Source organism: Ursus arctos, unplaced genomic scaffold (assembly GCF_023065955.2).
Source record: "Ursus arctos isolate Adak ecotype North America unplaced genomic scaffold, UrsArc2.0 scaffold_23, whole genome shotgun sequence".
NCBI classification, from domain to species: domain Eukaryota; kingdom Metazoa; phylum Chordata; class Mammalia; order Carnivora; family Ursidae; genus Ursus; species Ursus arctos.
In genome coordinates, this window is record NW_026622908.1 from 32,871,112 (window position 1) to 32,896,251 (window position 25,140).

General features: G+C 39.9%; 2 protein-coding genes across 2 annotated transcripts; both read left to right on the forward strand.

Annotated features, from left to right (window-relative positions):
* Positions 1 to 333: 333 nt before the first annotated feature.
* Positions 334 to 1,263, forward strand: LOC113264876 (olfactory receptor 4B1-like). Its single transcript, XM_026511853.3, has one exon. The coding sequence runs from the start codon at positions 334 to 336 to the stop codon at positions 1,261 to 1,263; it is 930 nt and encodes a 309-aa protein (XP_026367638.3).
* Positions 1,264 to 20,673: 19,410 nt separating this feature from the next.
* On the forward strand, positions 20,674 to 21,582 carry LOC113264942 (olfactory receptor 140). The gene has a single exon (XM_026511893.2). The coding sequence runs from the start codon at positions 20,674 to 20,676 to the stop codon at positions 21,580 to 21,582; it is 909 nt and encodes a 302-aa protein (XP_026367678.1).
* The last annotated feature ends 3,558 nt before the right edge of the window (positions 21,583 to 25,140 follow it).

The window sequence follows — 25,140 nt, forward strand, 5'->3', positions numbered from 1 at the left end:
CCAAATTCAGAATGTCTTGTAGTGAACTGGAAAGAATCCTGGCTGAAGTCAGAAAGCCTAGTTCTGAGGCTCAGAATTCACCACTTTCTGTGTGATCCTGGGTAAATTGCCATCTCTCTGAACCTTAATTTTCTAATATATAAAGTTGTTAGATTGCTAATATTTAATGCTGAATGAATACATATGGGCTAAATGAATGAGTTGGTAGTTAGTGTATTGTAAAGTGGGTTACACTGTCTAACATGCTATAAATGAGGTGAATTGGTTGCAGTCAGTGTTTGTTTTATTGCAGGTCTCTCATGACCTTGTGTCCAGAACACCTGATTGGATTCCATGGCGAATACAAATAACGTGACTGAGTTAATTATCGTCGGTCTTTTCCAGGATCCAGAGGTGCAGAGAGTGTGCTTTGTGGTGTTTCTTCTCGTGTACCTGGCCACAGTGGTGGGCAATGGCCTCATTGTGCTGACAGTCAATGTCAGTAAGAGTCTGCATTCCCCCATGTACTTCTTCCTTAGCTACCTGTCCCTGGTGGAGATCTTTTACTCCTCTACTGTTGTCCCTAAGTTCATCACAGACTTACTTGCCAAGATTAAAACCATTTCCTTGGAGGGCTGTGTGGCTCAGATATTCTTCTTCCATTTCTTTGGGGTCACTGAGATCTTCCTGCTCACGGTAATGGCCTATGACCGCTATGTGGCCATCTGCAAACCCCTTCACTATACAACCATCATGAGCCGGTTTGTGTGTCGCCTTCTGGTGGCTGGCTCCTGGCTTGGGAGCATAATTCACTCTACAGTCCAGATTCTTGTTGCTGTTCAGCTGCCCTTCTGTGGTCCTAATGTGATTGACCACTACTTTTGTGACCTCCATCCCTTATTCAAGCTTGCCTGCACTGACACTTCTGTGGAGGGGGTTATTGTGTTGGCCAACAGTGGCTTAATCTCTGTTTTCTCCTTCCTCGTCTTGGTGTCCTCCTATGTTGTCATCCTCTTCAACTTGAGGAATCATTCTGCAGAGGGGAAGCGGAAAGCCCTCTCCACCTGTGCCTCTCACATCACAGTGGTCCTCTTGTTCTTTGGACCTGCCATCTTCCTCTATATGCGACCCTCTTCCACCTTCACTGAGGACAAACTGGTGGCCGTGTTCTACACAGTTGTCACCCCCATGCTGAACCCCATTATCTACACACTCAGAAACGCAGAAGTAAAAAATGCCACGAGGCAACTGTGGAGGAAGAAAATGAACTCAGGAGTGGAGTAAAAATTAAAATGTGAACAAAATTATGAAGAACAGGATCAAATATGCATTCTGTTTTTGGTCAACTTTAAAGAATAGAGGAAAAGTTAACTTATTCATATTTTTTGTGATAGTTTGATGACACCTTACACTCCATGTTATCAGTCATAGCTCTTTCATTGTTGTATTTTGGAGAATTTAAAATTGAGCTGCACTTTTCCTCTTCTTCTGTTGTCCATAGTGCATAGCGCACAGACTTCAGGAGGGATCATCCAGACCGGAATTCCCACCCTATCATCTTCTACCTGTACAACCTTGGGTTCATGCATTTTACCTCTTGGTGTTAGCATGCTGTAGTGTGTGGGAAGTCTTTGGCGCTTGGAAACAGAAGTTTGTTTTGCTTTGTCTTTTCCTACCAATGTGATCTTGTGGGAGTCTCAGGAAAGCATTTCTACTTCATTTGGTGTACCTACCTCATTAATCTAATTCTAAAGCCTGAAGTTCCATAGTAGGAGCTTTATTTCATGACAGTAGGGCATTGCTAGAGTGGCCATGTCTCTTGGAGGTGAAATACAAACACATTTGTCATATCTTCTTGATGAATTGATTTATCATTATATAGTTATCTTTTTTGTCCTTTGTTCCATTTTTGGCTTAAAATCTATTGTGTCTGATATAAGTGTCGCAACCCCTGCTTTCTTTTGTTTTCCATGTGCATGGAATTTCTTTTCTATTGATTTACTTTGAGCCCATACTTGCCCCTACATCTGAAGTGTATCTCCTGTAGGCACATAGTTGGGTCTTTTTTTTCCTTATTCAAATCAGTCACCATGTGCTTTTTGATTGGATTGAATCCCTTAACATTTAGAGTGAATTATTGATATGTAAGACTAATGTCTATCTTATTACTTGCTTTCTGGCTGTTTTGTATTTCCATTGTTTCTTCTTCTGTTTCTGCCTACCTTTGTAACTTGGTGATTTTCTGTGGTGGTGTGGTTTTGAGAATCTACTCTGGGTTTTTGCTTTGTTTTTACCACGAGGGTTACATGAAATACCTTATAGAGAAAACAATCCATTTTAAGTTGATAGCAACTTAACTTTGATTGCACACAAGATATCCACCCTTTACTCCACTTGTGTATTTTTGATGTCACAATTTACCTCTTTTTATATTGTATATTCACTAACAAATTACTGTACATATTGTTATCTTAATACTTTTTCCTTCAGCTGTGATAGTTAAGTGACTGTCACATCAACCTATTATAGAATTCGAGTTTTCTAAATCTGATTGCATATTTACATTTAGCAGTGTGTTGTATAATTTGGTATGCTTTTGTGTCACTATTTGCATCTGTTCATTTCAGCTTGATGGTTCCTTTGAGCGTTTCTTGCAAGGCAGGTCTAGTAATAATGAACTCCCTCAGCTTTTGTTTGGGGAAGTATTTCTCCCTTTATTCATGAAGGACAACTTTGTGAGATGGAATATACTTTGCATTTATTTATTTATTTTTATTTATTTATTTATTTATTTATTTATTTATTTATTTATTCTTTTAAAACTTTGAATGTGTCCTGTCATACTCTCCTGGTCTGCAAGGTTTCTTCTGAGAAGTCTGCTGATAGACTAATGGACATTACTTTGTAGGTTACTATCCCCCCCCCTCGCTTTTAGGATTCTCTCTTTATCTTTGTGTGTGTGTGTGTGTGTGTGTGTGTTTAAAAGATTTTATTTATTTATTTGTCAGAGGGAGAGAGAATAAGCACAAAGCAGGGAGAGCAGCAGGCAGAGGGAGAGGGAGAAGCAGGCTCCCTGCTGAGCAAGGAGCCTGATGTAGGACTTGATCCCAGGTCCCTGGGATCATGACCTGAGCTGACGGCGGAGGCTTCCCTGGCTGAGCCACCCAGGCGCCCCGTCTCTTTTTATCTTTGGTTTGATGTTTTCATATCATTTGTCTTGGAGAAGATCTTTTTACATTGAGTTAATAGGGTGATCTATTAGCTTCTTGCACTTGGGCGTCCAGGTGTCCTCAGGGTTAGGAAGTTAGTTTTCTGTCTACAAAATATTCAGAAAATAAAGTTAAGAATCAAGGCAACAAGGTAGGTTCACTCAATCTCTATGAGGCATTCTTTGGAATTATTTTCAAAAAGAAGAGCTTACTTTTTTGGTGCTAGGTATCCACTCCCCTTATCCTTTAGCGTCTGTGCTGTTTACAGGACACCCCCAGTGATACCGTGGTTTTGAAATAGATGTAGTAGCAGATAGAGGATTCAGGGATCATATAAAAAACTCATTTTAACATCTGAGTTCCCAACTCTGAAGAAGGTATGACACAGGTCATAAGAGACACTTCAAAAACCTTCAAAGCTTACATCCTCTATCATGTTGGAGAGATGTGACCGGGGCATGTGAAACTGCTCAAGAATTATATAACCCTTGCTGACAAAGTGCTGGAGTCAGGATCTCCAATTACCGAGGCATGTCTGGCACTCACAGGCTTCTTTCCCTGGCAGCCCAGTTTGGCTGACTCTGGAAACATCCTCTTCCCGCCAGGGCCTCTGAGCTGTCCTCAGGCTGTTGGCACAGAAATTACACCTCAGGAAGGTGGAGAACTGAGCCGGACCACATTATTGTTCATTATCCTCTGGTATATTTTTTAGATCTTGGTCTAGCTTTGCTTTGCCTGTGTTACAAGTAGGAATCTCCTCTCTCTTTGCCCCCTGCTTCTGTACTGGCAGCCGGCTATGGGTGGGCAGCAGGGGAGGAGCCGGTGGGTGAGAGGAGAGTGAAGTGGGTCTAGTCCAGGCTCTGCCTGAGCAGCCATGTGGTGCTGGGTCCAGATTTCCCTTCTGTGGGAGGAGGAATCCATGAGCTTCCTTCCAAATCTAGCAGCCTGTGATGGCTCAGTGAGGGAACTAGCAGGAGAGACCCTGCTTGACCCCTCTGGTGACGGATACCATTGGAGGAAAAGTGCAAGCAAAGGATGCTGGAAAAGGCTGGTGAGCGCCATATTATTTGTCAGAATCCACAGGATGAGGAGTTCCATGACAGGAAAGGTATAATGAGAAACCATAAGGTAGGGCAGATTTATTGTGAAGATTTGAAAAATGTTCACAGAAGTTGTTTGCGGGGGGCCACTCTGTCTTACGCTTCTACGTGCATCCCCGCTTATATTTTCTGAACCACAAAATCTCAAAGCTGCAGTTACTTGCTGTTTGAGAAGAACACATACTTACCTTTCAGAGTCTCTTCCTTGGCTCTGCTGGTACAGTCAGAATTAAAGTCACCGCACAGGTGGGTGTCACTGCACTGTTGGTGGTTTAGCACTCTAACGATGTCTTTATGAGGGTATCTCTCACATGTTTTCCATTTTGATTTAGAGTTTCATTTTTTAAAAGATTTATTTATTTTAGAGAGTGGGAGCGGGGGGGAGGGGCAGAGGGAGGAGGAGAGTCCTCAAGTAGACTCCCCGCTGAGCGTGGAGCCCGACTTGGGGCTTTATCCCAGGACCCTGCGATATGACCTGAGCCAAAATCAGGAGTTGGCCACTTAACTGACTGCGCCACCCAGGTGCCTCTAGAGTTTCATTTTTTTAAATGTTGTTATTTAAATTGCAGTTAACACACAGTGTAATATTAGTTTAGGTGTACAATGTAGTGATTCAACACTTCCATACAACACCTGGTGCTCATCACAAGTGCACTCCTTAATCCCTATCACCTGTTTCACCCATCAGCCCCTCCCACCTGCCCTCTGGTAACCATCAGTTTGTTCTCTATACTTAGGGATCTGTTTCTTGGTTTGCCTCTCTCTCTGTTGTTTTCCCTTCCCCTATGTTTATCTGTTTTGTTTCTTAAATTCCATATATGAGTGAAATCATATGGTATTTGTTTTTCTCTGACTTATTTTGCTTAGCATAATGCGCTCTAGCTCCATTTACATCATTTATATATATATGTGTGTGTGTGTGTGTGTGTAATGAGATATATATGTGAAAAAAATATATAATATATATTATATATATATTCTTTATCCATTCATCTATCGATGGACATTTGGGCTCTTTCCATAATTTGGCTATTGTAGTTAATGCTGTTATAAACATCGAGGTACATGTGTCCCTTTGAATGAGTATTTTTCTATGCTTTGGGTAAATACCCAGTATGCAATTGTGGGATTGTAGGGTAGTTCTGTTTTTAACTTTTTTGAGGAACATCCATGTTGTTTTCCAGAGTGGCTGCACTGTGTAGTTAATAGTTTTAAATGGTCCATTATTGTTAGTGCTTTCTGCACCTGCTTAAGAAATACTTTCTTAGGTCAAGGTTAGGAAGATATTAATTGGTATTTTATTCCAAACATGTGAAGTTGTGCCTTTTTCACTTAAGTTCTTATTCCACTTAAAATTGATTGTTGGATATTAAGAAGAAAGGCATTGGTTTTATTTATTTTTTCAAATATGGAAAACCAAGTGTTCTGTCATCACTTATTGAATGAATGACCTTCTTTTCTCTATCTACCACTTCTGACATATATCAAATTTCTGTATCTGAAGGAGTCTGTTTCTGAGCCAACCTGATACTCTCTTAATCTCTCTTAATTACTATAGTTTATGTGTTCTTATCTGGTATGGCAAGTTTCTCTATTTTTTTTTTTTTAAGGACTAACTTGTCTGTTTTGAGTCCTTTTATCTTCTAGACAATTTTAAATCTAAATTGTCAAATTCCACAAAATAACTTCTTGGGATTTTGTTTGGCACTGTATCGTATCTATAGATCACTTTGGGAAGAACTTACATTCACAAGTATGGGATAACTCTGATTTGGTTATGTGTTGCTGTAAACAAAGTCCTCTGGAAAATCTAAAGGCATAGAGTTCTGTGACTAATAAGTGGCGTATTAAACATTTGTTCCCAGGGAAACTGTAAAGGGAGTAGAGGAGAGAAGTAGAAACAAGGATGCAGTTTCAGGTGAATTCCAGCAGAGGGTCACTTAGGCTGATTTTGCAGGAGAACTCTGGTGTGTAAATTATACCTGGCACTTAGAAGTAAGTGAGTGGAGTTTTGATACTCCCGGACTGTTTAGACATTAGCTAGGGGGTTCTGTGGGGTTGGTTGGGGCACAAATTCCCAGACACTTTTGTCTATTAATATAGGGAAAATGGACACTAGTAGCCCAAGGGCATCATGTGGTAGCTGTTGGCAGTGAAAGCACATAAAGGTCATGGGTTAAAAAAAAAAAAAAGGATATAAAGATATGGACAGGAGTATGGACAGACCTTGATATTCTTTACTATGTTCTCCTTTATTTTGGTGCTTTTTATTTTTATTTTTTTACTTTGGTGTTTAATGTTTTAAATCAAATTGATGTATTTCTGCACCCAGCTCTTTGATTAAATTTATTCTAGGAAACTTATGGTTTCATTGCTATTGTAAATAGTGTCCTTAAGAATTGCATCTTCAGGGTGCCTGGGTGGCTCAGTTGTTAAGCATCCGACTCTTGGTTCAGCTCAGGTCATGATCTCAGGATGGTGAGATCAAGCCCTGCTTTGGGCTCCACACTCAGTCTGGAGTCTACTTGTCTCTCTCCCTCAGCTCGTGCTTGCTCTCTCTCTGTCTCCCCACCTCTCTCTCTCAAATAAATAAAGTCTTAAAAAAAGAATTACATCTTTTAACTGTGTCGTATAGAAATGTAATGATTATTTTGTTTTTAATTGTATAACCATCTATATTACTAAACTCTTACTCCTGCTAATATTTTTTCTCTAAATACTTTTGGGTTCTCTAGTAGACAATGATACCATCTGGGAATGCTGTTGGTGTTCTTTCTTCCTCTCCTTTTTTTTTTTTTTTAAACATCTCTGGGTAGGAATTCTACCACAATGTCAGATATAATCAGTGATAATAAGATTCTTGTTCCTAATTTTAAAGGGAGTATTTCTAACTTTTCCCATTACAAATGATGTTTGATGTAGATTTTGGGTAGACATATTTTCTCAGATTAAGAAAGTTCTTTCTATTTTTGATTTATTAAGAATTCGTGTGGAAGTTGAGTGTTATTATTTTTCTTTAAAATAATGCCCAAACCAACAATTTTATGAGAATTGTAAATTCATTAATGCAAAATTAAATATAAAGCAACAATGAGAGATGAGTTACATCTAGAGCAGTAGAAAAAAATTCCTTTCTGGGGATATTTTATTTTTCTTATTTAAAAAATTTTGGGGGAATATTTTAGATTACCTAGTCAATTATTTTAGTAGGTATGAGACTATTCAGGCTTTTTATATATATTTTGAGTCAGTTTTAGTAAAAGATTATATATGTACATATATAGTCCATTTAATCAAGACTTTAAAATTTATGAAATATATTCATATTTTAATTTCAGTGGTGGTAGGAGCATCCTTGGGGATCTTCCCTTATACTTGAGGGATCCCCAGTGGATCTGCTTGTTGTACGTTGAGATTTCTTGGAGAACCTAGTCCCCTGCAGTGCTCCAGTAGTGCCATGTTTAATGAGCCCTTAGGTGATCTGGGTGCTAGAAGTGCCATAAACAATGTAAGGTATTTGAGATCTTCTCAAAGAAGAGTGGGGGTTCCGCATTGTGGGGCAAGTTAATGATGAACTCATTTCTTTGCTGAATTTGGGCATATTTTAGTGAGCTACAGTTTAACCTGAATCTTATTTAGTGGATTACATTATATTATCCAGCTTAACCATCTTGAAATGGACATGTGTTTAAAAGCTTCTTGCATGGGTGCCCGGGTGGCTCAGTTGGTTAAGCATCTGCCTTCGGCCCAGGTCATGATCCCAGGGTTCTGGGATTGAGGCCCGCATTGGGCTCGCTGCTCAGTGGGGAGTCTGCTTCTCCCTCTGCCTCTCCCGCCTGCTCATGCTCACTCTCTCTCTCTTTCTCTGTCTTGCAAAAATAAATAAAATCTTAAAAAAAATAAAAGCTTCTTGCAAATGATTTCTGGATTGAAAGTAATACCAATAATGTAAGTGTACACACACGGAATCCCTTCAGGATGTTGAGAAATCTCATATGAAATGTACATTTTGCCTTATAGTATTAAGTATAAGGCCATTAAAGTTAGCAATGTGTTTAAAAATATCTAATTTCAACTTTTCATTCTTTACATTTTTTTGATATATTTAAGATCTATCAAATAACTTGAACAGCATATGTAGGTGATTTATAAATGTATGTATAAATAAAAACTTTTCAGTAATAGAGGTAGATTAAGAAGTTAAGAGATTACTACTTCATTTTTTTTCGCCCTCACACTATTGCAATATGTAATTATTTCTTTGCTCGTTTACTCTCTTTCCTCTAACACACTAAGCTCCTTGAGGGCAGGGACTCTTTTGGTCTTGTCAACCATAGTATCCCAGCATCTACCACAGTGTCTATCACATAGTAGTAATTGCTAACATTTACTGAGCACATGCTGAGTGTATGACAGACATTTCCTTTTCTTTAAGATAAAATTTGCATAACATAAAATTGACCATTGAAAAGTGTACAATAGAGTACAGTATATTCAAATTGTTGTGCAACTACCACCTCTATTTAGTTCCAAAATAATTCACCACCCCAGAAGGAAACCCATACTTATTTAGCAGTAACTGTCACTCCTCCTCTCCTTCAAGCCCTGGTAACCACTAACCCACTTTCTCTCTCTGGCTTTAGTTATTCTGGATATCTGATGTAAAAGGAATCATATGTGACCATATGTGGCTTCTTCCACTTAGTGTAATGTTTTCGATTCATTCACATTGTAGCATGTATCATTACTTCGTTTCTTTCTATGGATGAATAATACCCCATTGTATAAATAGACCACATTTTGTTTATTCAGTCACCAGTTGATAGACATTTGGGATGTTTCTACCTTTTGGCTGTTATGAATAGTGCTCCATGAGCATTTGTGTACAAGTACTTGTTTAAGTACCTGTTTTCAGTTCTTTTGGATATATATCTAGGAGTGGAATTGCTGGGTCATATGGTAATTCTATATTTAACTTAAATGTATTTTTAAATTGAATACATTACATGTAACATTGTATAAGTTTAAGGCATATAGCGTGTTGATACATTTATATATTGTAATATGATTACTGACGTAGAGATATTTATCACGTTTTATAACTATAATACAATATTGTCTCTATTCATTATACTGTGCATTAGCTCTCTATGGCTTATTTACTACTAATTACACGTTTGTACCCTTAAACAACATCACTCTTATCCCCAACCCCCCCATCCCCTGAAAACCACCATTTCACTAATTGTTTTTTACAGGTTTAACTTTTTTAGATTCTACATACAAGCAATACCATACAACACTTTCTCTGTCTCCCTTATTTTGCTTAACATGCTCAAGGTCTTTCCATGTTGTCACAAATGGTAGGATTTCTTTCTCATGGATTAAAAATATTCCATTGTGTATATGTACCACATCTTTTTTTTTTTTACCCATTCATTCACTGAGGGGCATTTGGGTTGTTTCCATGTCTTGGCTATTGTAAATAATGCTACGATAAACATCGGAGGGCAGATATCTCATTGTAATCTTATCTTCATTTCCTTTGGGTGTCTACATAGAAGTGGAATTGCTGAATTGCATGGTCGATCAATTTTTAATTTTGTGAGGTACCTCCATATTGTTTTCCATAATGGTTGGACCAACTTATATTATCACTAACAATATATAAGGGTTCCCTTTTCATCATATCCTCACCAGCACCTGTTATCTCATGTCTTCTTGATGAGAGCCATTCTAACAGGTGTGAGGTGATAGCCATTGTGATTTTGATTTGCGTTTTTTCGATGATTAGTGATATAGAGCATCTTCTCATGTGTCTATTGGCCATTTTGATGTCCCCTTTGGAAAAATGTTTAATTTTTATGCCCATTTTTAAATTTTGTTGTTGTTGAGCTGACATATATTTTGAATATTAACCCTTTATCTGATACATGGTTTGCAAATTTTTCTCCCCATTTTCAGGTTGTCTTCATTTTGTTTCTTTTGCTGTGCAGAGTCTTTTGAGTTTGATGTAGTCCCATTTGTTGATTTTCACTTTTATTGTTTGTGCTTTTGGCTGTGTTTAACTTAAAAAAAAAAAACAAACCAAAGTATTTCCACAGCAGCTGCCCCATTTTACATTCTCATCAGTAGTATACAGTATCTCCAAATTTTTGTAAACATGTGTTACTTTCTGTGTTTTTGATTGTAGCCATCCTAGTGGGTGGGAAGTGGTGATCTAATTGTGATTTGATGTACATTTCCTTAATGACCCAGAAATCTGAACCAGGAGTAGGGGGTTGCTATTCCCTTGGCTGCCCCAGTTCTAGGGTATGTGGTTTGGGAGGCAGGCAGTTAAAACTTCACAGTCCTGTCTTTCAGAAAAACAGCTGCCTCATTCCTCTCCAAGCTTTTCTCATGGTCACTTTTTTTTTTTTTTTAACTATATCCAGGCTTCTGCAAAACTGTTTTTTGCCACCTCATTAGTTGTTCCTGGCAGTAGGGGGATGGAGCCCTAGAGTTCCCTCCGCTATTTTCAGTGATACCACTCTTGTAATCATCAGAATTCTCTAATTGAATTATTATCTCCATGTTGCAGATGTGTACACTGAGGCACAGAGAGGTAAGTAACTGGCTCAAGGTCATAGAAATATAAATAGTGGAGCCTGGGTCCAGAGCATGGAATTTTTACTCCGCTAATGCTAGTAGGTTCTTGATAAATATTTATGACTAGAATATGGCAGAATCTTGAACTTTCTTTTTGTCTGATAGTGATTATGACTCTGGTTTTATTCAATCATGAAGGTCTACTGAGAGCCAGAGGCTTCTTGAGTAGAAAAATAAGTAAACCTTGAAGGGATATGGGGAGGGAAAGAGGCCAGCAAATGAGGAGGTATGGTTCAGACAATGCTATGTGTTTATCAAGTCATTTTATTTTTTCTCCTGGGCACATAAACTACATTTCCTAACCCCCTTACATCCATGTGGGGTCTTGTCAATAATGGGTAGAAGTAATGTATCCCAGTTTAGGCTTTGTTTGTAAAATGTCCCCGGTGATCTTTAATCTCTGTTTGGTCATTGGCTAGCTGAGTGTAGATGGCCGAGCAGATGGTCCTGAAGCCCTAGGAGACTGGAGGCATCACAAAATGGGAATGGGCCTGTATCAGGGAGTCACAGCTTTGTGGAGAGCTGCACGTGAGACCTGCCTGATTAGGCCAATCTTTGGATTTAGTGTGAATGAGAGACTTTTACTGGGATTGCACCACTGAGATTTTGGGCTGTTTGTATTATCATAGCATTTCCAGCCCATGCTAATCAATACAGAGAACTGATAAACAAATTTATCCAAGAAAATGAGGAATGGAAGAGGTTCGGACAGGGGCACCTAGGGTCGGCTGGATGAATGGACCATTCTGAGGAGCATTATGCAAGGGACCAGGAGCTGTCCTGGGTGGAGCCCTTGCCATGCTGTGTCCCAGGATTGCACTGAGCACCCTCCTTCTAATCCTGTGGATACCTTCCCCGCAATACCCCCAGGCACCTGGAGCCCCGAGGATAAACTCTGTACAACTACTGGGTTAGGGGTGGAAGAAATCACAATTTTACTTGAGGGTGTTTCTGAACTTAGTAAACTTGAGACCCCTAAGCTGGATGAGTGAGCAGCTCTGCATTATGGAATAAATGAACGTAAAATGCAGCTAATCACATCTGCTCCGCCTTCTACACAATATTCTGGTGAACAGGGCTGTTGATAGATGAGAAAATCCTCTGTAAAATTGAATGCATATATAAAAGCAAGGACAGTTCTTCCTATTAACAGTCTTCAACTCTAGGCTGCCCCTGGTTATGTTACTGAATTGCTGAAAAAGCTTTCTGATCCCAAATTACATCCCCAAAATGAGTTATTATATCTACTAGCTTGACTATGCTGTGAGGTTAGGAGATATGTTGTATGTGTGTGTTTTCTGTTTAATCCTCCTGAACGCTAAATTCTTTTTTTTTTTTTTTAATAATGATTTTTTTATTATATTAGTTAGTCACCATACAGTACATCCCCGGTTTTCGATGTAAGGCTCGATGATTCATTAGTTGTGTATAACACCCAGTGCACCATGCAATATGTGCCCTCCTTACTACCCATCACCGGTCTATCCCATTCCCCCACCCCCCTCCCCTCTGTAGCCCTCAGTTTGTTTCTCATAGTCCATAGTCTCTCATGTTTCATTCCCCCTTCTGATTACCCCCCCCTTTCTTTATCCCTTTCTTCCCCTACTGATCATTCTAGTTCTTATGTTCCATAGATGAGAGAAATCATATGATAGTTGTCTTTCTCTGCTTGACTTATTTCACTAAGCATTATCTCCTCCAGTCTGAACGCTAAATTCTACTGTGCATAATGTCTAGCTCAAAGGTGTTGGTTCCTTTTAGATGGAAGGATGGACAGACTGAAAGCCAGAGAAGTGAAGTAGCTTTGACAGGACTGGAGGGGATTATGCTGAGAGAAATAAGTCAAGCAGAGAAAGACAATTATCATATGGTTTCACGCACTTATGGAGCATAAGAAATAGCAGGAAGCTCGGTAGGAGAAGGAAGGGAAGAATGGAAGGGGGTCGTAAACAGAAGGGGGAATGAACCACGAGAGACTATGGACTCTGGAAAACAAACTGAGGGCTTCAGAGGGGAGGGAGGTGGGGGGATGGGATAGGCCGGTGATGGGTATTAAGGAGGCACGTATTGCATGGAGCACTGTGTGTTATACGCAAATAATGAATCATGGAACACGACATCAAAAACTAAGGATGTACTGTATGGTGACTAACATAACATAATAAAAAATTTGTAAAAACAAAAAAGGCTGTAGATTTTCTGAGCTGGATCCTAGCTCTTGATTTCCCCATTTCCCCACCCTTTCATTGGCTTTTCTGAGCTGCTATTCTCTTTCTGTGAAAACGAGAGGTTAGATCTATATAAACTTTTCATTGTCCCTACCAGATTTTACCTTCCACAATTTCAAGAAAAATCTAATAGGTTGCCTAGAGTTTGATTCTTACAGTTCTCTTATGCCCCCTCTGGGTGATAAATGACCTGTGGGTGGAGGAAATAGACGAATGCATTAAGCAGGTGACACCATGCACCAGCGTGCTACAGTTTAGAGCCAAACATCACAGACCGTCACTTGAGAGTTGGGATGTTAAAAACGCCATGGAGGGGTGAGGGCTAGGGATGCTCTTGGGAATGTCATTAGGGAGAACTTTAGAAGATTTTTGGATTCACACTTAAAAAAATGACACTTGAGTCTTTCAACACACTAAGGACAACGGCAGAATTCATCTTAGGCTTCTGAAGAAAAACATTTTCCTAACTGTTCGATTTTTATAAAACAAGGTCCTGAGTCTCTGGAGAGGAGAAATTCAGGCAAAGAAGAATTAAACTGCTTTACCTACTAACATAGAGTAAGAGAAGCAAAAAGGTGACTCTCAAGGGTGGAAAAGTTGTAGTGATGCTCACTGATTTTTGTTTTCTCCAAAGGGCTGGAGATGGACATCTGGGGCTCTGGATAAGGGGGGAAGAGAAGGCTCGGCAGGTGGGATGGGACCAGAGTGGAAGTAGAATCCCAGGCGATGGAGGCAGGGTGTTCCAGAGACTTCCTGGCAGGTGGTGTGGTTGGTGGCCACTGGGAACACTGTGCCTGGTAGTCACATTTAGGATATTTTTATTACTATCCTTCCTTTGTGATAGCCTCAGTTTCTATAATCAGTCAGTGTCCATGTCCACATGCCGAAGAGAAGGAAGAGAGACATTGGAGTGACACAGAAGTGGTGGTGAGATGGCTAAATGCATGTGGTTAGGGGATAGTAACGCTGATGATGGTGGTGATGATGGTGATGGTGTTGATAATAGTAGTAGTGATAACAATACCTACACAGCAAATTCTTATGTACTATGTGCCAGGCATTGCTCTAAGCATTTTACAGAAATGATCTCATTTTATTTCCAGCTTCACTGAGAGATTATTGACAAATAACATATATAAGTTTAAGGTGTACAACGTGATGATTTTATATATGTATGTGTTGAGAAATGATTACTACAATAAGATTAAGTAACACCTCCATGCCCTCACATACTTCCCATTTTGTGTGATAACATTTAAGATTTACTCTCTTAACAACCATAAAGTATATAATACAGTATTGCTAATCATAGTCACCATGCTGTAAGTTAGATACCCCACTAGACTCTATTTTTAGCACCATTTTACAGATGGGGAAACTGAGGCAAAGGAGGTTTAAGGTTAAATAATTTGCCCAAAGGGAAAAACCTGGAACAGAAGCCTTGAGGTGAGCGACTTCCTGCTGGCACCCAAAATAGTATGGTAAGCTATTTTATTTGGATAGTTACATAAATATTTCCTTGGAAGGTTGGAAAATCTGGAGCCACAGATTCAACATTTGTGACAAGTTTTGTTCACTTCTCTGTATTTCCACACCTTGGCCCTGAGCCACATCAGGAGACTTGGTAGCCTCTGAGGCAGGGTCTCACAGGACTAGGGTGTTTAAATTCCTGGTCCAGGGCCAGCTTCTTCCAGCTGGCTAGGAGGAGGGGGTTGGTCTCTTTCAGGAGCTGACTTTCCAGCTCAGACACTCAGGGAAGTCACTTTCAACTTATTCCAGTTTTCAGGGCAAGAAGGACAGTAGGATTCCCCATCTGGTCAGGTCATGTAGTTAGTGATTTCATCCAAAAGGCCTGGGGCATTAGAGCTGGGCTCATGTAGGAGATGGGGCAGCCATCTGTCCCTGTCACACTTCTCCCTGCTCTGACCCCAGAGAGCCAGTGGAGACTTAGGACCAACTTCAGGTGAGTTCAGTCCTACAGTGGTTGCAAAATGTGGCATGTTGGGATCTCCTCTTACAGGTGGAATGTGGAACTTCAACTGGTATTTCAGAAATGTCCAATCCTCCTTTTTCTAGAGAAAATGTCCAAGCAAAGGAATAAATTATGCATTATTCAAGTATTTCAGCTTGGCTGTACAAGTAAGTTTTCTCTCAGTGTTGATATCTTGTCTGTTAAATTCAAGTTTTCTATCATTTTCAATGCAAAAAGACAACAGAATAACCCATTTGATTCTTGGTAATGATCCTAATTTTATCCTTCTCTTTTCTGAATTTTGATTAAAGTTTCCAAAATCCTATCTTATGCTTGGTATTAGGGTTTGAATTGAGAAAAGAGAACATACAACTTACATTTGTTTTTCTTAGAACTTTATAGTGTCTACAGTCTGTTCATTTACTTTCTTATCTGATCTTCTCAACACCTCTCAGAGTCAGGTAGACTGAGTACTGACCTCACTATTTTACAAATGAAGAAATTGAGGCTCTAATTGGCTGATAGGAGGAGCTGAGACCTCCACGGTTTGATGGTTGTTTCAGACTCTCAGGATCCGGCAGTGTTAAGAACGTGCCATCAGACCCAGACTTGGAATGTCCCAGTCTCGTGTAGTGAGTCCTCCACCCATTTGGAATTGCGATAAAACTTCTTTTACATGATTTCTTCACCTGTCCTCTGCCAGCCTTTTTTTATTTTATAAGAATATAAGAAGACAGATAAAACAGAGTGTTCTCCAGCTCTTCCTAAAAAGACTCAGCTTCTTTTTAATCAAAAATATATTTTCAGCCAGCCTTCTCTATGGGGATCATTGGATTTACCTGGCAATTGCCCAGCCCCTTCTTTTGAGATTCTGCAGCATTCTGTAAAAGTAATTCTTGTGATTCATTTGACTTTCTCTGCTTATGAATCTCAAATTGTGGTTAAGGACGGGAAGCATCAGCACTGGTCAGTGCGCTGAAATTTCCAAGCCCGAATCCACAATTTGGCTCTCAGGGTTGGAGCTCAGATATGCAGAAGGGCATGGTAGAACTTGAAATAAAGGGGATCCGAGGTCAGGAGGGCTCAGATGGGGTGGGGAAAGTGGTGGAGCAGAGGGAGATCAGTGGTGGGGCAGGATGGGGCAGATGGTGGGGAAGCCTGAGTGCTACCAGCCAGGGCCCATGAGGTGGAGGCAGCAAGGAATCCAGGTGAACGTTAAGTATATCTGTGCGGTGTGAGACTGACAGTACGTGGTGCTGGGGGAACTGAGCTTAGCGTTTATAAAAGTTAAGGGGAGTTTCCATCCTAAATCACATCCAGCTTGGGGTAGGACTTCTCTTCATGCTCATATAATTCCTTGGGCAAATTTCTTTTTTTTTTTTTTTTTTAATGATTTTTTATTATATTACGTTAGTCACCATACAGTACATCCCCGGTTTCCGATGTAAGGCTCGATGATTCATTAGTTGTGTATAACACCCAGTGCACCATGCAATACGTGCCCTCCTTACTACCCATCACCGGTCTATCCCATTCCCCCACCCCCCTCCCCTCTGAAGTCCTCAGTTTGTTTCTCATAGTCCATAGTCTGTCATGTTTCATTCCCCCTTCTGATTACCCCCCCTTTCTTTATCCCTTTCTTCCCCTACCGATCATCCCCTTGGGCAAATTTCTATCACAGTCTGAATACCCTGCACTCTGTGAGAATGTGGGGACCAAGCTGACTTCATCTCCTGCTTCCTCAGCCACCAGCCCAATATACCTGCCCGTAGTATCTGTTGATTGAATGAATGAGTGGGAGGACCTTTAAACCTACTGTGAGTCCAGGGACCTGAGAATAAACTGAATTTATATGGCTCACAAATAATTTGAATATGATAGTCTATTCATGTGATAGTAGCCCGTCTTTCAAGGTGCATGCAGAATGTTTGGAATCCTTTCAGACTGGTAACAGCTGAGATAACTGATCTTGGAGATGCACAGGCTAGAATCAGTGGGTTGGTGGCAGGGGCCTTACAGGAGTGATCTGCACTAGAGAGGTCCCTGAGGGTCATTTCTGTGGGAACAACAGGGGAAAAAGTGAAAACAGATTTTATTCTTCTAGATAGCACACGGAAGAGGAAATGCAGCGTAAAGAGGTTAAAAACCTGCTCAAGGTCACACCATTAGGAAGTATCTCAGATAATGGGGAGGTTGCGAAGTGAGAGCAGCTGCTCACGGATGCAAGGAAAAACGTTCTGTTTGCTAACAGGCTCAGCAGTTAAAGCTGACAGCACTATTCCTCACCGCCAGCTCTCCTCACTTGACAGGCAGGAATACTATGGCTCAGGAAGATGAAGTGAATTTTCAAAAGTCTCACAGTTATCTCACAGAAGAGCCAGCACTAGAACCCAGACTTCTGACTCCTGTTGTACTGCTTAGGAGAGAAAGAAGCTAGAAACTCTCAGCCAGAGAATGGCGCAGTGGACAACGTGTGGGTTTGATGTCAGACGGAGCTGTGGTCAAATTCTGCAGTCCTGGGAACGTACGTAGGAGAAGAAAATTCACTGATATGTAATTTTATCATCTAAAGGAGAAAATAAAACCTTTTTTATCTCATTGTAATGATGAGACAGTATGGTGCATAATAAAGCTCTGAGTTATACATTTGAAGAGACCCAATTATATGGACATAAAATTTTGTCTACCAGCTCCAACAACTGCTTGGACAAGAACTCTCAAGAGCTGGCATCTGAGGGGCTGAGATTAGAAACTGATCATGTATGCTTCTCAATATCCTCTAAGTTACTCTTAGTAGCTTTAACAGTTTCCGAAAGGGAGAAATATATTGGATAGTAAAACATAGGAAGTTGTTCAACTTTCCAGTGGTCAAACAAATACAAATTTAAAAAAGTGAGATGAGGTTTAGCAAAAAATAAATCCTGATATCCATTACCAGCTGGGGTGAAAGAGGTAATCTACAGTTTGGTGTTAGTTACATATATTGGGGACTGCCTTTTTTTTGGTAAGAGTTATCAGAAGTCTTTATAATAATTATATCCCTCTGTTTAGTCTATAAATCTAAGAAATTAACCTAGGGACCCAGAGATAACTTGATGCATGATGAGGTTTTTTTGTGGTATTAGAAAAAAATGACTTATTATTAGGTACATCTACTTGACAGAATAATGGGCGATGATTAAAAACACTGCCTTATAATGATATGGGAAATGCTTCTATTCACCAGGATAATATACTAAACATTTGGTGTGACTTCAAAATTGTCAATGAAAAGTGAGCAAAAATCTGTAGATAGGAGAAAGAATGGAAGAAAAATACATAGAAAGTTGGCAAGTTTTTTTTTTTTTTTTGGCGGGGGGAGAATGGTGGTACTGAGTAATTTTTTTTCTCTTCCTTTAAATATTTTCTAACCTCCGTCTACTCACGATGAGTTATCTTTGTAATTACTTCCCTCCCTTTTCCTAAGAGGATCTGCTGATACACAGCCTTAGCAAAAAGCAGAGCTAGCAACTTTATCTTTCCTTCTGTTCCTTTTGTCTGCTCTGTGACTGAGTAATCTGGTTCTGAAGGGTGCGTGATGTTGTAGGAGAGAGGGACAGACTACAGAGTCAGGAGATATGGGGTCTGTGTTAAGTCCCCCACAACCTAGCTTCTGTGACCTGGGTCAACTATTTAATATCTCTAGATCAAACTGTTAGCATTTGGAAGCCAAACATGCTTGCACCAGCTTATCATAAAAACAAACAAACAAACAAACAAAACTACGCTTAATGACTTTTTAGCAAAGAAAATGGAAGGTGATGTTTGAAGAGGTCTCCTGTAGCCCATAAACGGATGAGATCCCTTACTTGGTTTTTGAACCCGGGTCACTTAGGATTGTGGGAGTTTTCCAAATCAGAGAAGAGATTATGAAACATTTTTTTCTCCCTGCAGGAACTTTCTTTAATCCTATGCAGTCATTAAACATATGCATCATTCAAAAAAGGGGAGGGAGGAACAGATGATGCAGAAGGATGGACCAGATGACCTGTTAAGAATACTACTGGTTCTATCAATGTGCCATGTTAGAAAGTAATTAATTCTGATAAGAACTTATCAACCTCAGATCCAGGTATTGTAAATTTCCTATATTTTTTGGTTTTATGTTTTTTATTTACTCAGCAAATAGTCATTGACCACTGTTTTAGGTCTGGCGATATGGATATTAAACAGAAAGAAGCCTCTTTCAAGGTACTATAAATGTAGGGTGGGCGGTGGAGGAAGACCGGTACAACATAGTGTGTATGCAAAGAGCTAGGATAGAAGTGTGATCTGGGTGCTGTAGGAATACAGTGCAAGTCCTCATAATCTAGCCTAGGGTAGGGGAAGAGACCATCTTTCTTGTGGAGATGATATCTGAGCCTAGTTTTGGAGGATGTATGGGAGTAAGCTAGTAAGAATTGGGAAAGATTGGGGGAATAGCATGTGGACGGCAATGAGGTGTTAGTGAGTGTGACTTGACCAGGGAATTTAGGGTAGTTTAGTATGGCTAAAGCCCATGATAGTGGACAAGGATGGATAACATGGGTAGGTTAGCAAGTTTCAGGGACTTGTAATGAGACTAAAATGCTTAGATTTTATCTTGAAGGTGAAGAGGCACTTGTGGAGGATTTTAAGCTGAATGACGACATGATTGAATGATTGAATTTTATACACATTACCGCCTGCAGTGTGGTTGACTGAACAGGTGTCTGGGCAAGATATGAGGCAGGAGAGAACAGCTGTGGTGTTGTTGGAACAACCATCAGATTATTTTGCTAATTGATCTAAGTCTAATGCTAAGAGCTATGGTTGGGGCATGGTAGGTGCTCAAAATGTTTTTGGAATAAATAAATGGATGGATGGATGGATGGATGGATGAAAGTTAAGGAACAAGATTTGATAAAGTGTGGTGATGAATTTAGAAATTGTGAGATGGATTAGTAAAGGGAGAAGTCAAGGATGACTCACTCCCATGTTTGTGGTGGGCGGTGGAGGAAATACAGAAGGAGGAGCAAGTTGAGTTGGGGTTGAGATGAGAAAATCAGTTTTTGAGGAGATGCCCATGTGCATGGCAAAGTGCAACTAGGAGTTGGAAGTGTGGCTCTAAAAAAGCAACTACAAAAGAATTTTTAGGGAAATACTTTTCTCATAAGTGGTTATTTTTAATGAACTAAAATTTATATATATTTTAGTTTTTGTTACGAAAACCTCCATGAAGATATTTTCAATCAGAAAACAGAGTTCACTTTTATTGGTTAAAATGCAAGAGATGTAATATTTTGGGAGTTGTTTATTTTGTCTGGTATTTAATTTTGTACTTGGTCACGCTTATTAATTAGAAATGCAGAAAATGATTTGTATTATTAGCAGGTTCTTGCTTTGGGACTCAGGATTTGGGATAATGCGATTCCACAAACACTGATTTCTCCTAACTTTTTGAAATGTCTTGAAAGAGGTTGTAACAAATTATTCTCTGAATCTCTTTTCACCCAAGTCCTGGCCATAGCTCTGGACTCATGGCTAGCCCACGAAACATCACGGAATTTTTCATGCTGGGACTCTCACAGAACGCTGAGGTGCAGAGAGTTTTATTTGTGTTCTTTTTGATCGTCTACCTTGTCTCTGTTGGAGGCAACCTACTTATCATGACCACCATTCTCTTCAGCCCCACCTTGGGCTCCCCTATGTACTTTTTCCTCTCATGCTTATCCTTTATTGATACTTGCTATTCCTCATGTATGACCCCCAAACTCATTGCTGACTCCTTGTATGAGGGGAGAGCCATCTCTTTTGAGCGCTGCCTGGTTCAATTCTTTGTTGCCCATTTATTGGGAGGAACTGAAATCATCCTGCTCACAGTCATGGCCTATGACCGCTACGTGGCCATCTGCAAGCCCCTGCACTACACGACCCTCATGACCAGGCGTCTCTGTGCCCTGCTGGTGGGAGTGGCTTGGCTGGGAGGCTTCCTGCATTCCCTGGTTCAGCTCCTCCTGGTCCTTCAGCTGCCCTTCTGTGGGCCTAATGTGATTGATCACTTTGTCTGTGACTTGTACCCCTTGCTGGAACTCGCCTGCACCGACACGTATGTCGTCGGCGTGCTGGTGGTCGCCAACAGTGGTGTGATCTGCCTGTTGAACTTCCTCATGCTGGCTGCCTCGTACATTGTCATCCTGCATTCCTTGAGGTGCCACAGTGCAGAGGGGAGACGCAAAGCCCTGTCCACCTGTGGGGCCCACTTCACTGTTGTTGCCCTGTTCTTCGTGCCTTGTATATTTATTTATATGCGGCCATCATCTACTTTATCCATAGACAAAATAGTGGCTGTGTTTTATTGTATTTTGACACCCATGTTCAACCCCATGATTTATACCCTGAGAAATGCAGAGGTAAAAAATGCCATGAAAAATCTATGGAAAAAATGAGCAATTGTGGATAGAGGATACAGGTACAGTAGGGAAAGAAATAATCAGTCATTCTCAGTTATCATGATGACAGCTGAGAGACTATCAAAAAATTTCAGAATAAAGCTGCTTTAAATGTTTAAAATTATGTCTAATCTATCCATGTCCTATGTTACTGACCAGACAAATTATTATATGCAACTTAAATTTCTTCTTTATAGTTAACACTAAATTGCAGGATATGGAAGCACCATCTCTGTCTCCCTCACTTTTGTCTGAGATGGAGCCTTCATCAGCTTGGGGTACTAATGATGAGTGGAATCCCCTTGTTGAAATGTTACTAACCTGGTCCCCCAGCTCTGCACATCGGAATATTGATCAGAGTAGTTACTGATGGTTCACCTATACCTGATTCCGTCTATGATTTTTTTTTCAAAATTGTACTGCAGTAGAATTTAATATGATCTTATTACATTTAAAAACATTCTGGGAAGGGTCCATCAGCTTCACAAAATTGCCGGGAGTCCACAGCAGAGAAAAGATCAAGACTGCCTTTATCTGGCATGTTCCAGACAGAAACTGTTGCTCCGGCTGGGTCCTGGACAGAAGACCACAAGGTGCAGAGCGATACTGAGTCTGGGAAACACTGGGAGGGGCTCAGCAGTCTTCAGTTGCCCTGAGATGGACATTGTCCTCACAGCGTAATCGACACTTCCTCTCCATCTGCCATGCGGATTCTTAGATGGCGGTCCAGGTCTTTCATGCCATGAACAGTTTTGAAGTTGCAACCTGGATACCAACAGTTGAATGTCCTTTCTCCGGGATCACTGTTTGTTCCTATGACTCTGAGGGAAGAGCCAAGGCAGAGGCTTTCTGGGCATCATTGCTGTCTGTGGAGGACAAGTTGGTTTTGGAACACTAATGTCAGAAAAAATCTATAGCTTGAGACTGTGAGAATATAGCAAATACAATTAGGAATTGCTGAACTCAAATCATGGAAGTGCACAGAATAGGTTTACACTAAAATTAACATAACTATAATATGTTGTGAAATTCTGCAATAAATGTCTAAACATTATATCCATGTGAACACATGCACACACACAAATGATTGATCATTGACTTGGTACATCAGTTTACAAATAGGGTCTCATATTGTCCTCCTAAGAAGTTGACATGGTTTTCTTTTTAAAAATGAAAATGTATTCACAGAGGCTGATTTACTTACCCAAGGTTGAGCTGGAATTTTAATCCAGATCTGTCTGCCTTTAAGTACGATCTTGCCAAAATGCACAGTGCTTTACTATCTACCGATCTTCCTCTGCATGTTTTATTTTGTGTTTCCTGCTTGTAAGCTGCCTGTTATCAATGTCCTGATTGTCAGTCTCTTGTCTGTGAATGCCCTTGCCCAGATTTATTTCAAGTCCAGAGTCACTATCCAGTATAACATCCAGGAGGCTTTGCTTCTCTCTAACCACTTGGTAAAACGCTTGCTCGCAGTGATTCATTACAGTGGAAAGGCTTTGCTTTCCATTCGTATGTCTTATTATACCTTGAACCTTTGTAGTTCTCTGGTCAGCTGTCTAGGTGTTCTGCTTGAGGGCTGCATTTTATTGATAGTGCAGAAAAAGGAATTTTGTAAAAGTTTCTTTGGCAGGAAGAAGAATACAGACACAAAGTGGAAAAAACTCATTAGATGTAATAACATTTCCTGTGCTGTACTTTTAAGTATGTTTCCTGGTTCCAGTAGGTCATACTTCCAGTGTTTCACATCTAATGTCAGTAGCTTACACATTCCCCCACAATTTTATGTTCCTTGGTACACAGATTCTGTTCATCTGTTAAACAGGTGCCATTTATCTATATTTGTTGTCATAGAAAGTGTTTACAGCTTAAGACAGAACTTAAAAATCAGGTTATGAAACAGCATGTGGCCTGGTGATGTAAAATTCTGTAGCTTGTCATCTGCCTGTGCAGGTCTGGGTAGCGATGTGTGTTTGGAAGTAGGTTTATCAAATGGCAACAGTACTTAACTTTGTGGCTCGAGTCTACTTTAAATTGAACTTTTACTTATACTTTTTAAGTGTTTTTTTTTTTAAATTTACAGTAAGCATACTCGATTGCCCCAAATAACAAAGACACATTACAAACAGAATAAACTGGAACTCATAAATAAACTCAAGCTGGTTTCTTGACAAAAACCAACATCCCAGATGAGGTTCTAGGTTCTGAGGGCATCACACTGAGTAGAATCACACTCAAATCCTGTCTTCAAAGAAGGACCAAGTCCCTGGAAATTAATATTAGAAAGCTCATTAATATAATGGATTTTCCTCTTAATAGGCCAATGGAGGAAAACTATATGATTCTCTCACTATATTGTACTAAAGTATTTTATTTGAGCTCTCAAAGCTATCCTGCCAGTGATTATAATTCTTTTAGAATTCTGGAAATGATTTAAAATAAGAAGGCTCTGCAATCCATGTCTTAGGAACTTTTATTATCTATTTTATCCCTCACCCAATGAGAGTGGGGCAGTGTCCCATTCCAACACACCCCAACTCAGAGTGCCTTTGCTAAGGCCTCTCCGCCCCAGAGAGGTGAAATGTGTGAACCTGAACTCAAACAGCATACCAAGGTCTTTGAGAATGGCATTATAGGACAGACCACCACTCAAGTCCCAGACTGGTCACTGGGTGGTGTGCATGTCAGAAAGAGCTAAAGAATACTGTAAAGGATTTGGGGACAGAACTGACTTCGGAATCACAGCCCACAGAAGATGGGTTGGAAATTGCAACCTGAAACTAGCAAGGTTAATTGCCTGCTAAAATTAAAAATTCAGCATTCTCAATTTTAAAAAGATCAGGTGTTCTTACATAATATTCAAAATATCCAAGATACTATCCAACATTACTCAACATAAAGAGAAGGAGGAAATCTCATCCTGCAAGTGGAAAAAAAAGATCCGCAGACTCAGTGACAAAGGTGTTGGAATTTTCAGACAAAGACTTTAAAGCAACCATTATAATCATGATCCTATCAGTAAGGGCGAGCATCCTTGAAACAAATGGAAAGATAGAAGCGTCAGCAAAGCAATAGAGACTATAAAAAAGAATACAATTGAAAATTGAGAACGGAAAGATTCAATGGCCAAAATAAAGAATTCACTGGCTGGGCTCAGTGACATAGTAGGAATATATGAGAAAGGTGAACTTGAAGATAGAACAACAAATTATCCAGTCAGATAAATCAGTAGTTCTATCAGTAGAAATTATCCACAGAGAGGAAAAAAGATTTACAAATACTGGACAGAGTTTCAGGGACTTGTAGGACAACATCAAAATGTCTAATATTTATGTTAGTAGAGTTTCAGAAAAAGGAAAAGAAAGAATGCGGCTCAGAAAGAAATTTTTAAAAAATAATGGCTGACATCAAAAACCAGGGATGTACTGTATGGTGACTAACATAATAAAAAATATTATTATAAAAATAATATAAAAAAATAATGGCTGAAAACTTCTCAAATCTGGTGAAATGTATAAACTTAGAGGTTCAGGAAGCTCAGCAAATCTCAAATTG

What these genes read in the sequence shown, in the direction of transcription:
- LOC113264876 (XM_026511853.3), top strand. Translation starts at nt 334, where the DNA reads ATGGCGAATACAAATAACGTGACTGAGTTAATTATCGTCGGTCTTTTC.
- LOC113264942 (XM_026511893.2), top strand. Translation starts at nt 20,674, where the DNA reads ATGGCTAGCCCACGAAACATCACGGAATTTTTCATGCTGGGACTCTCA.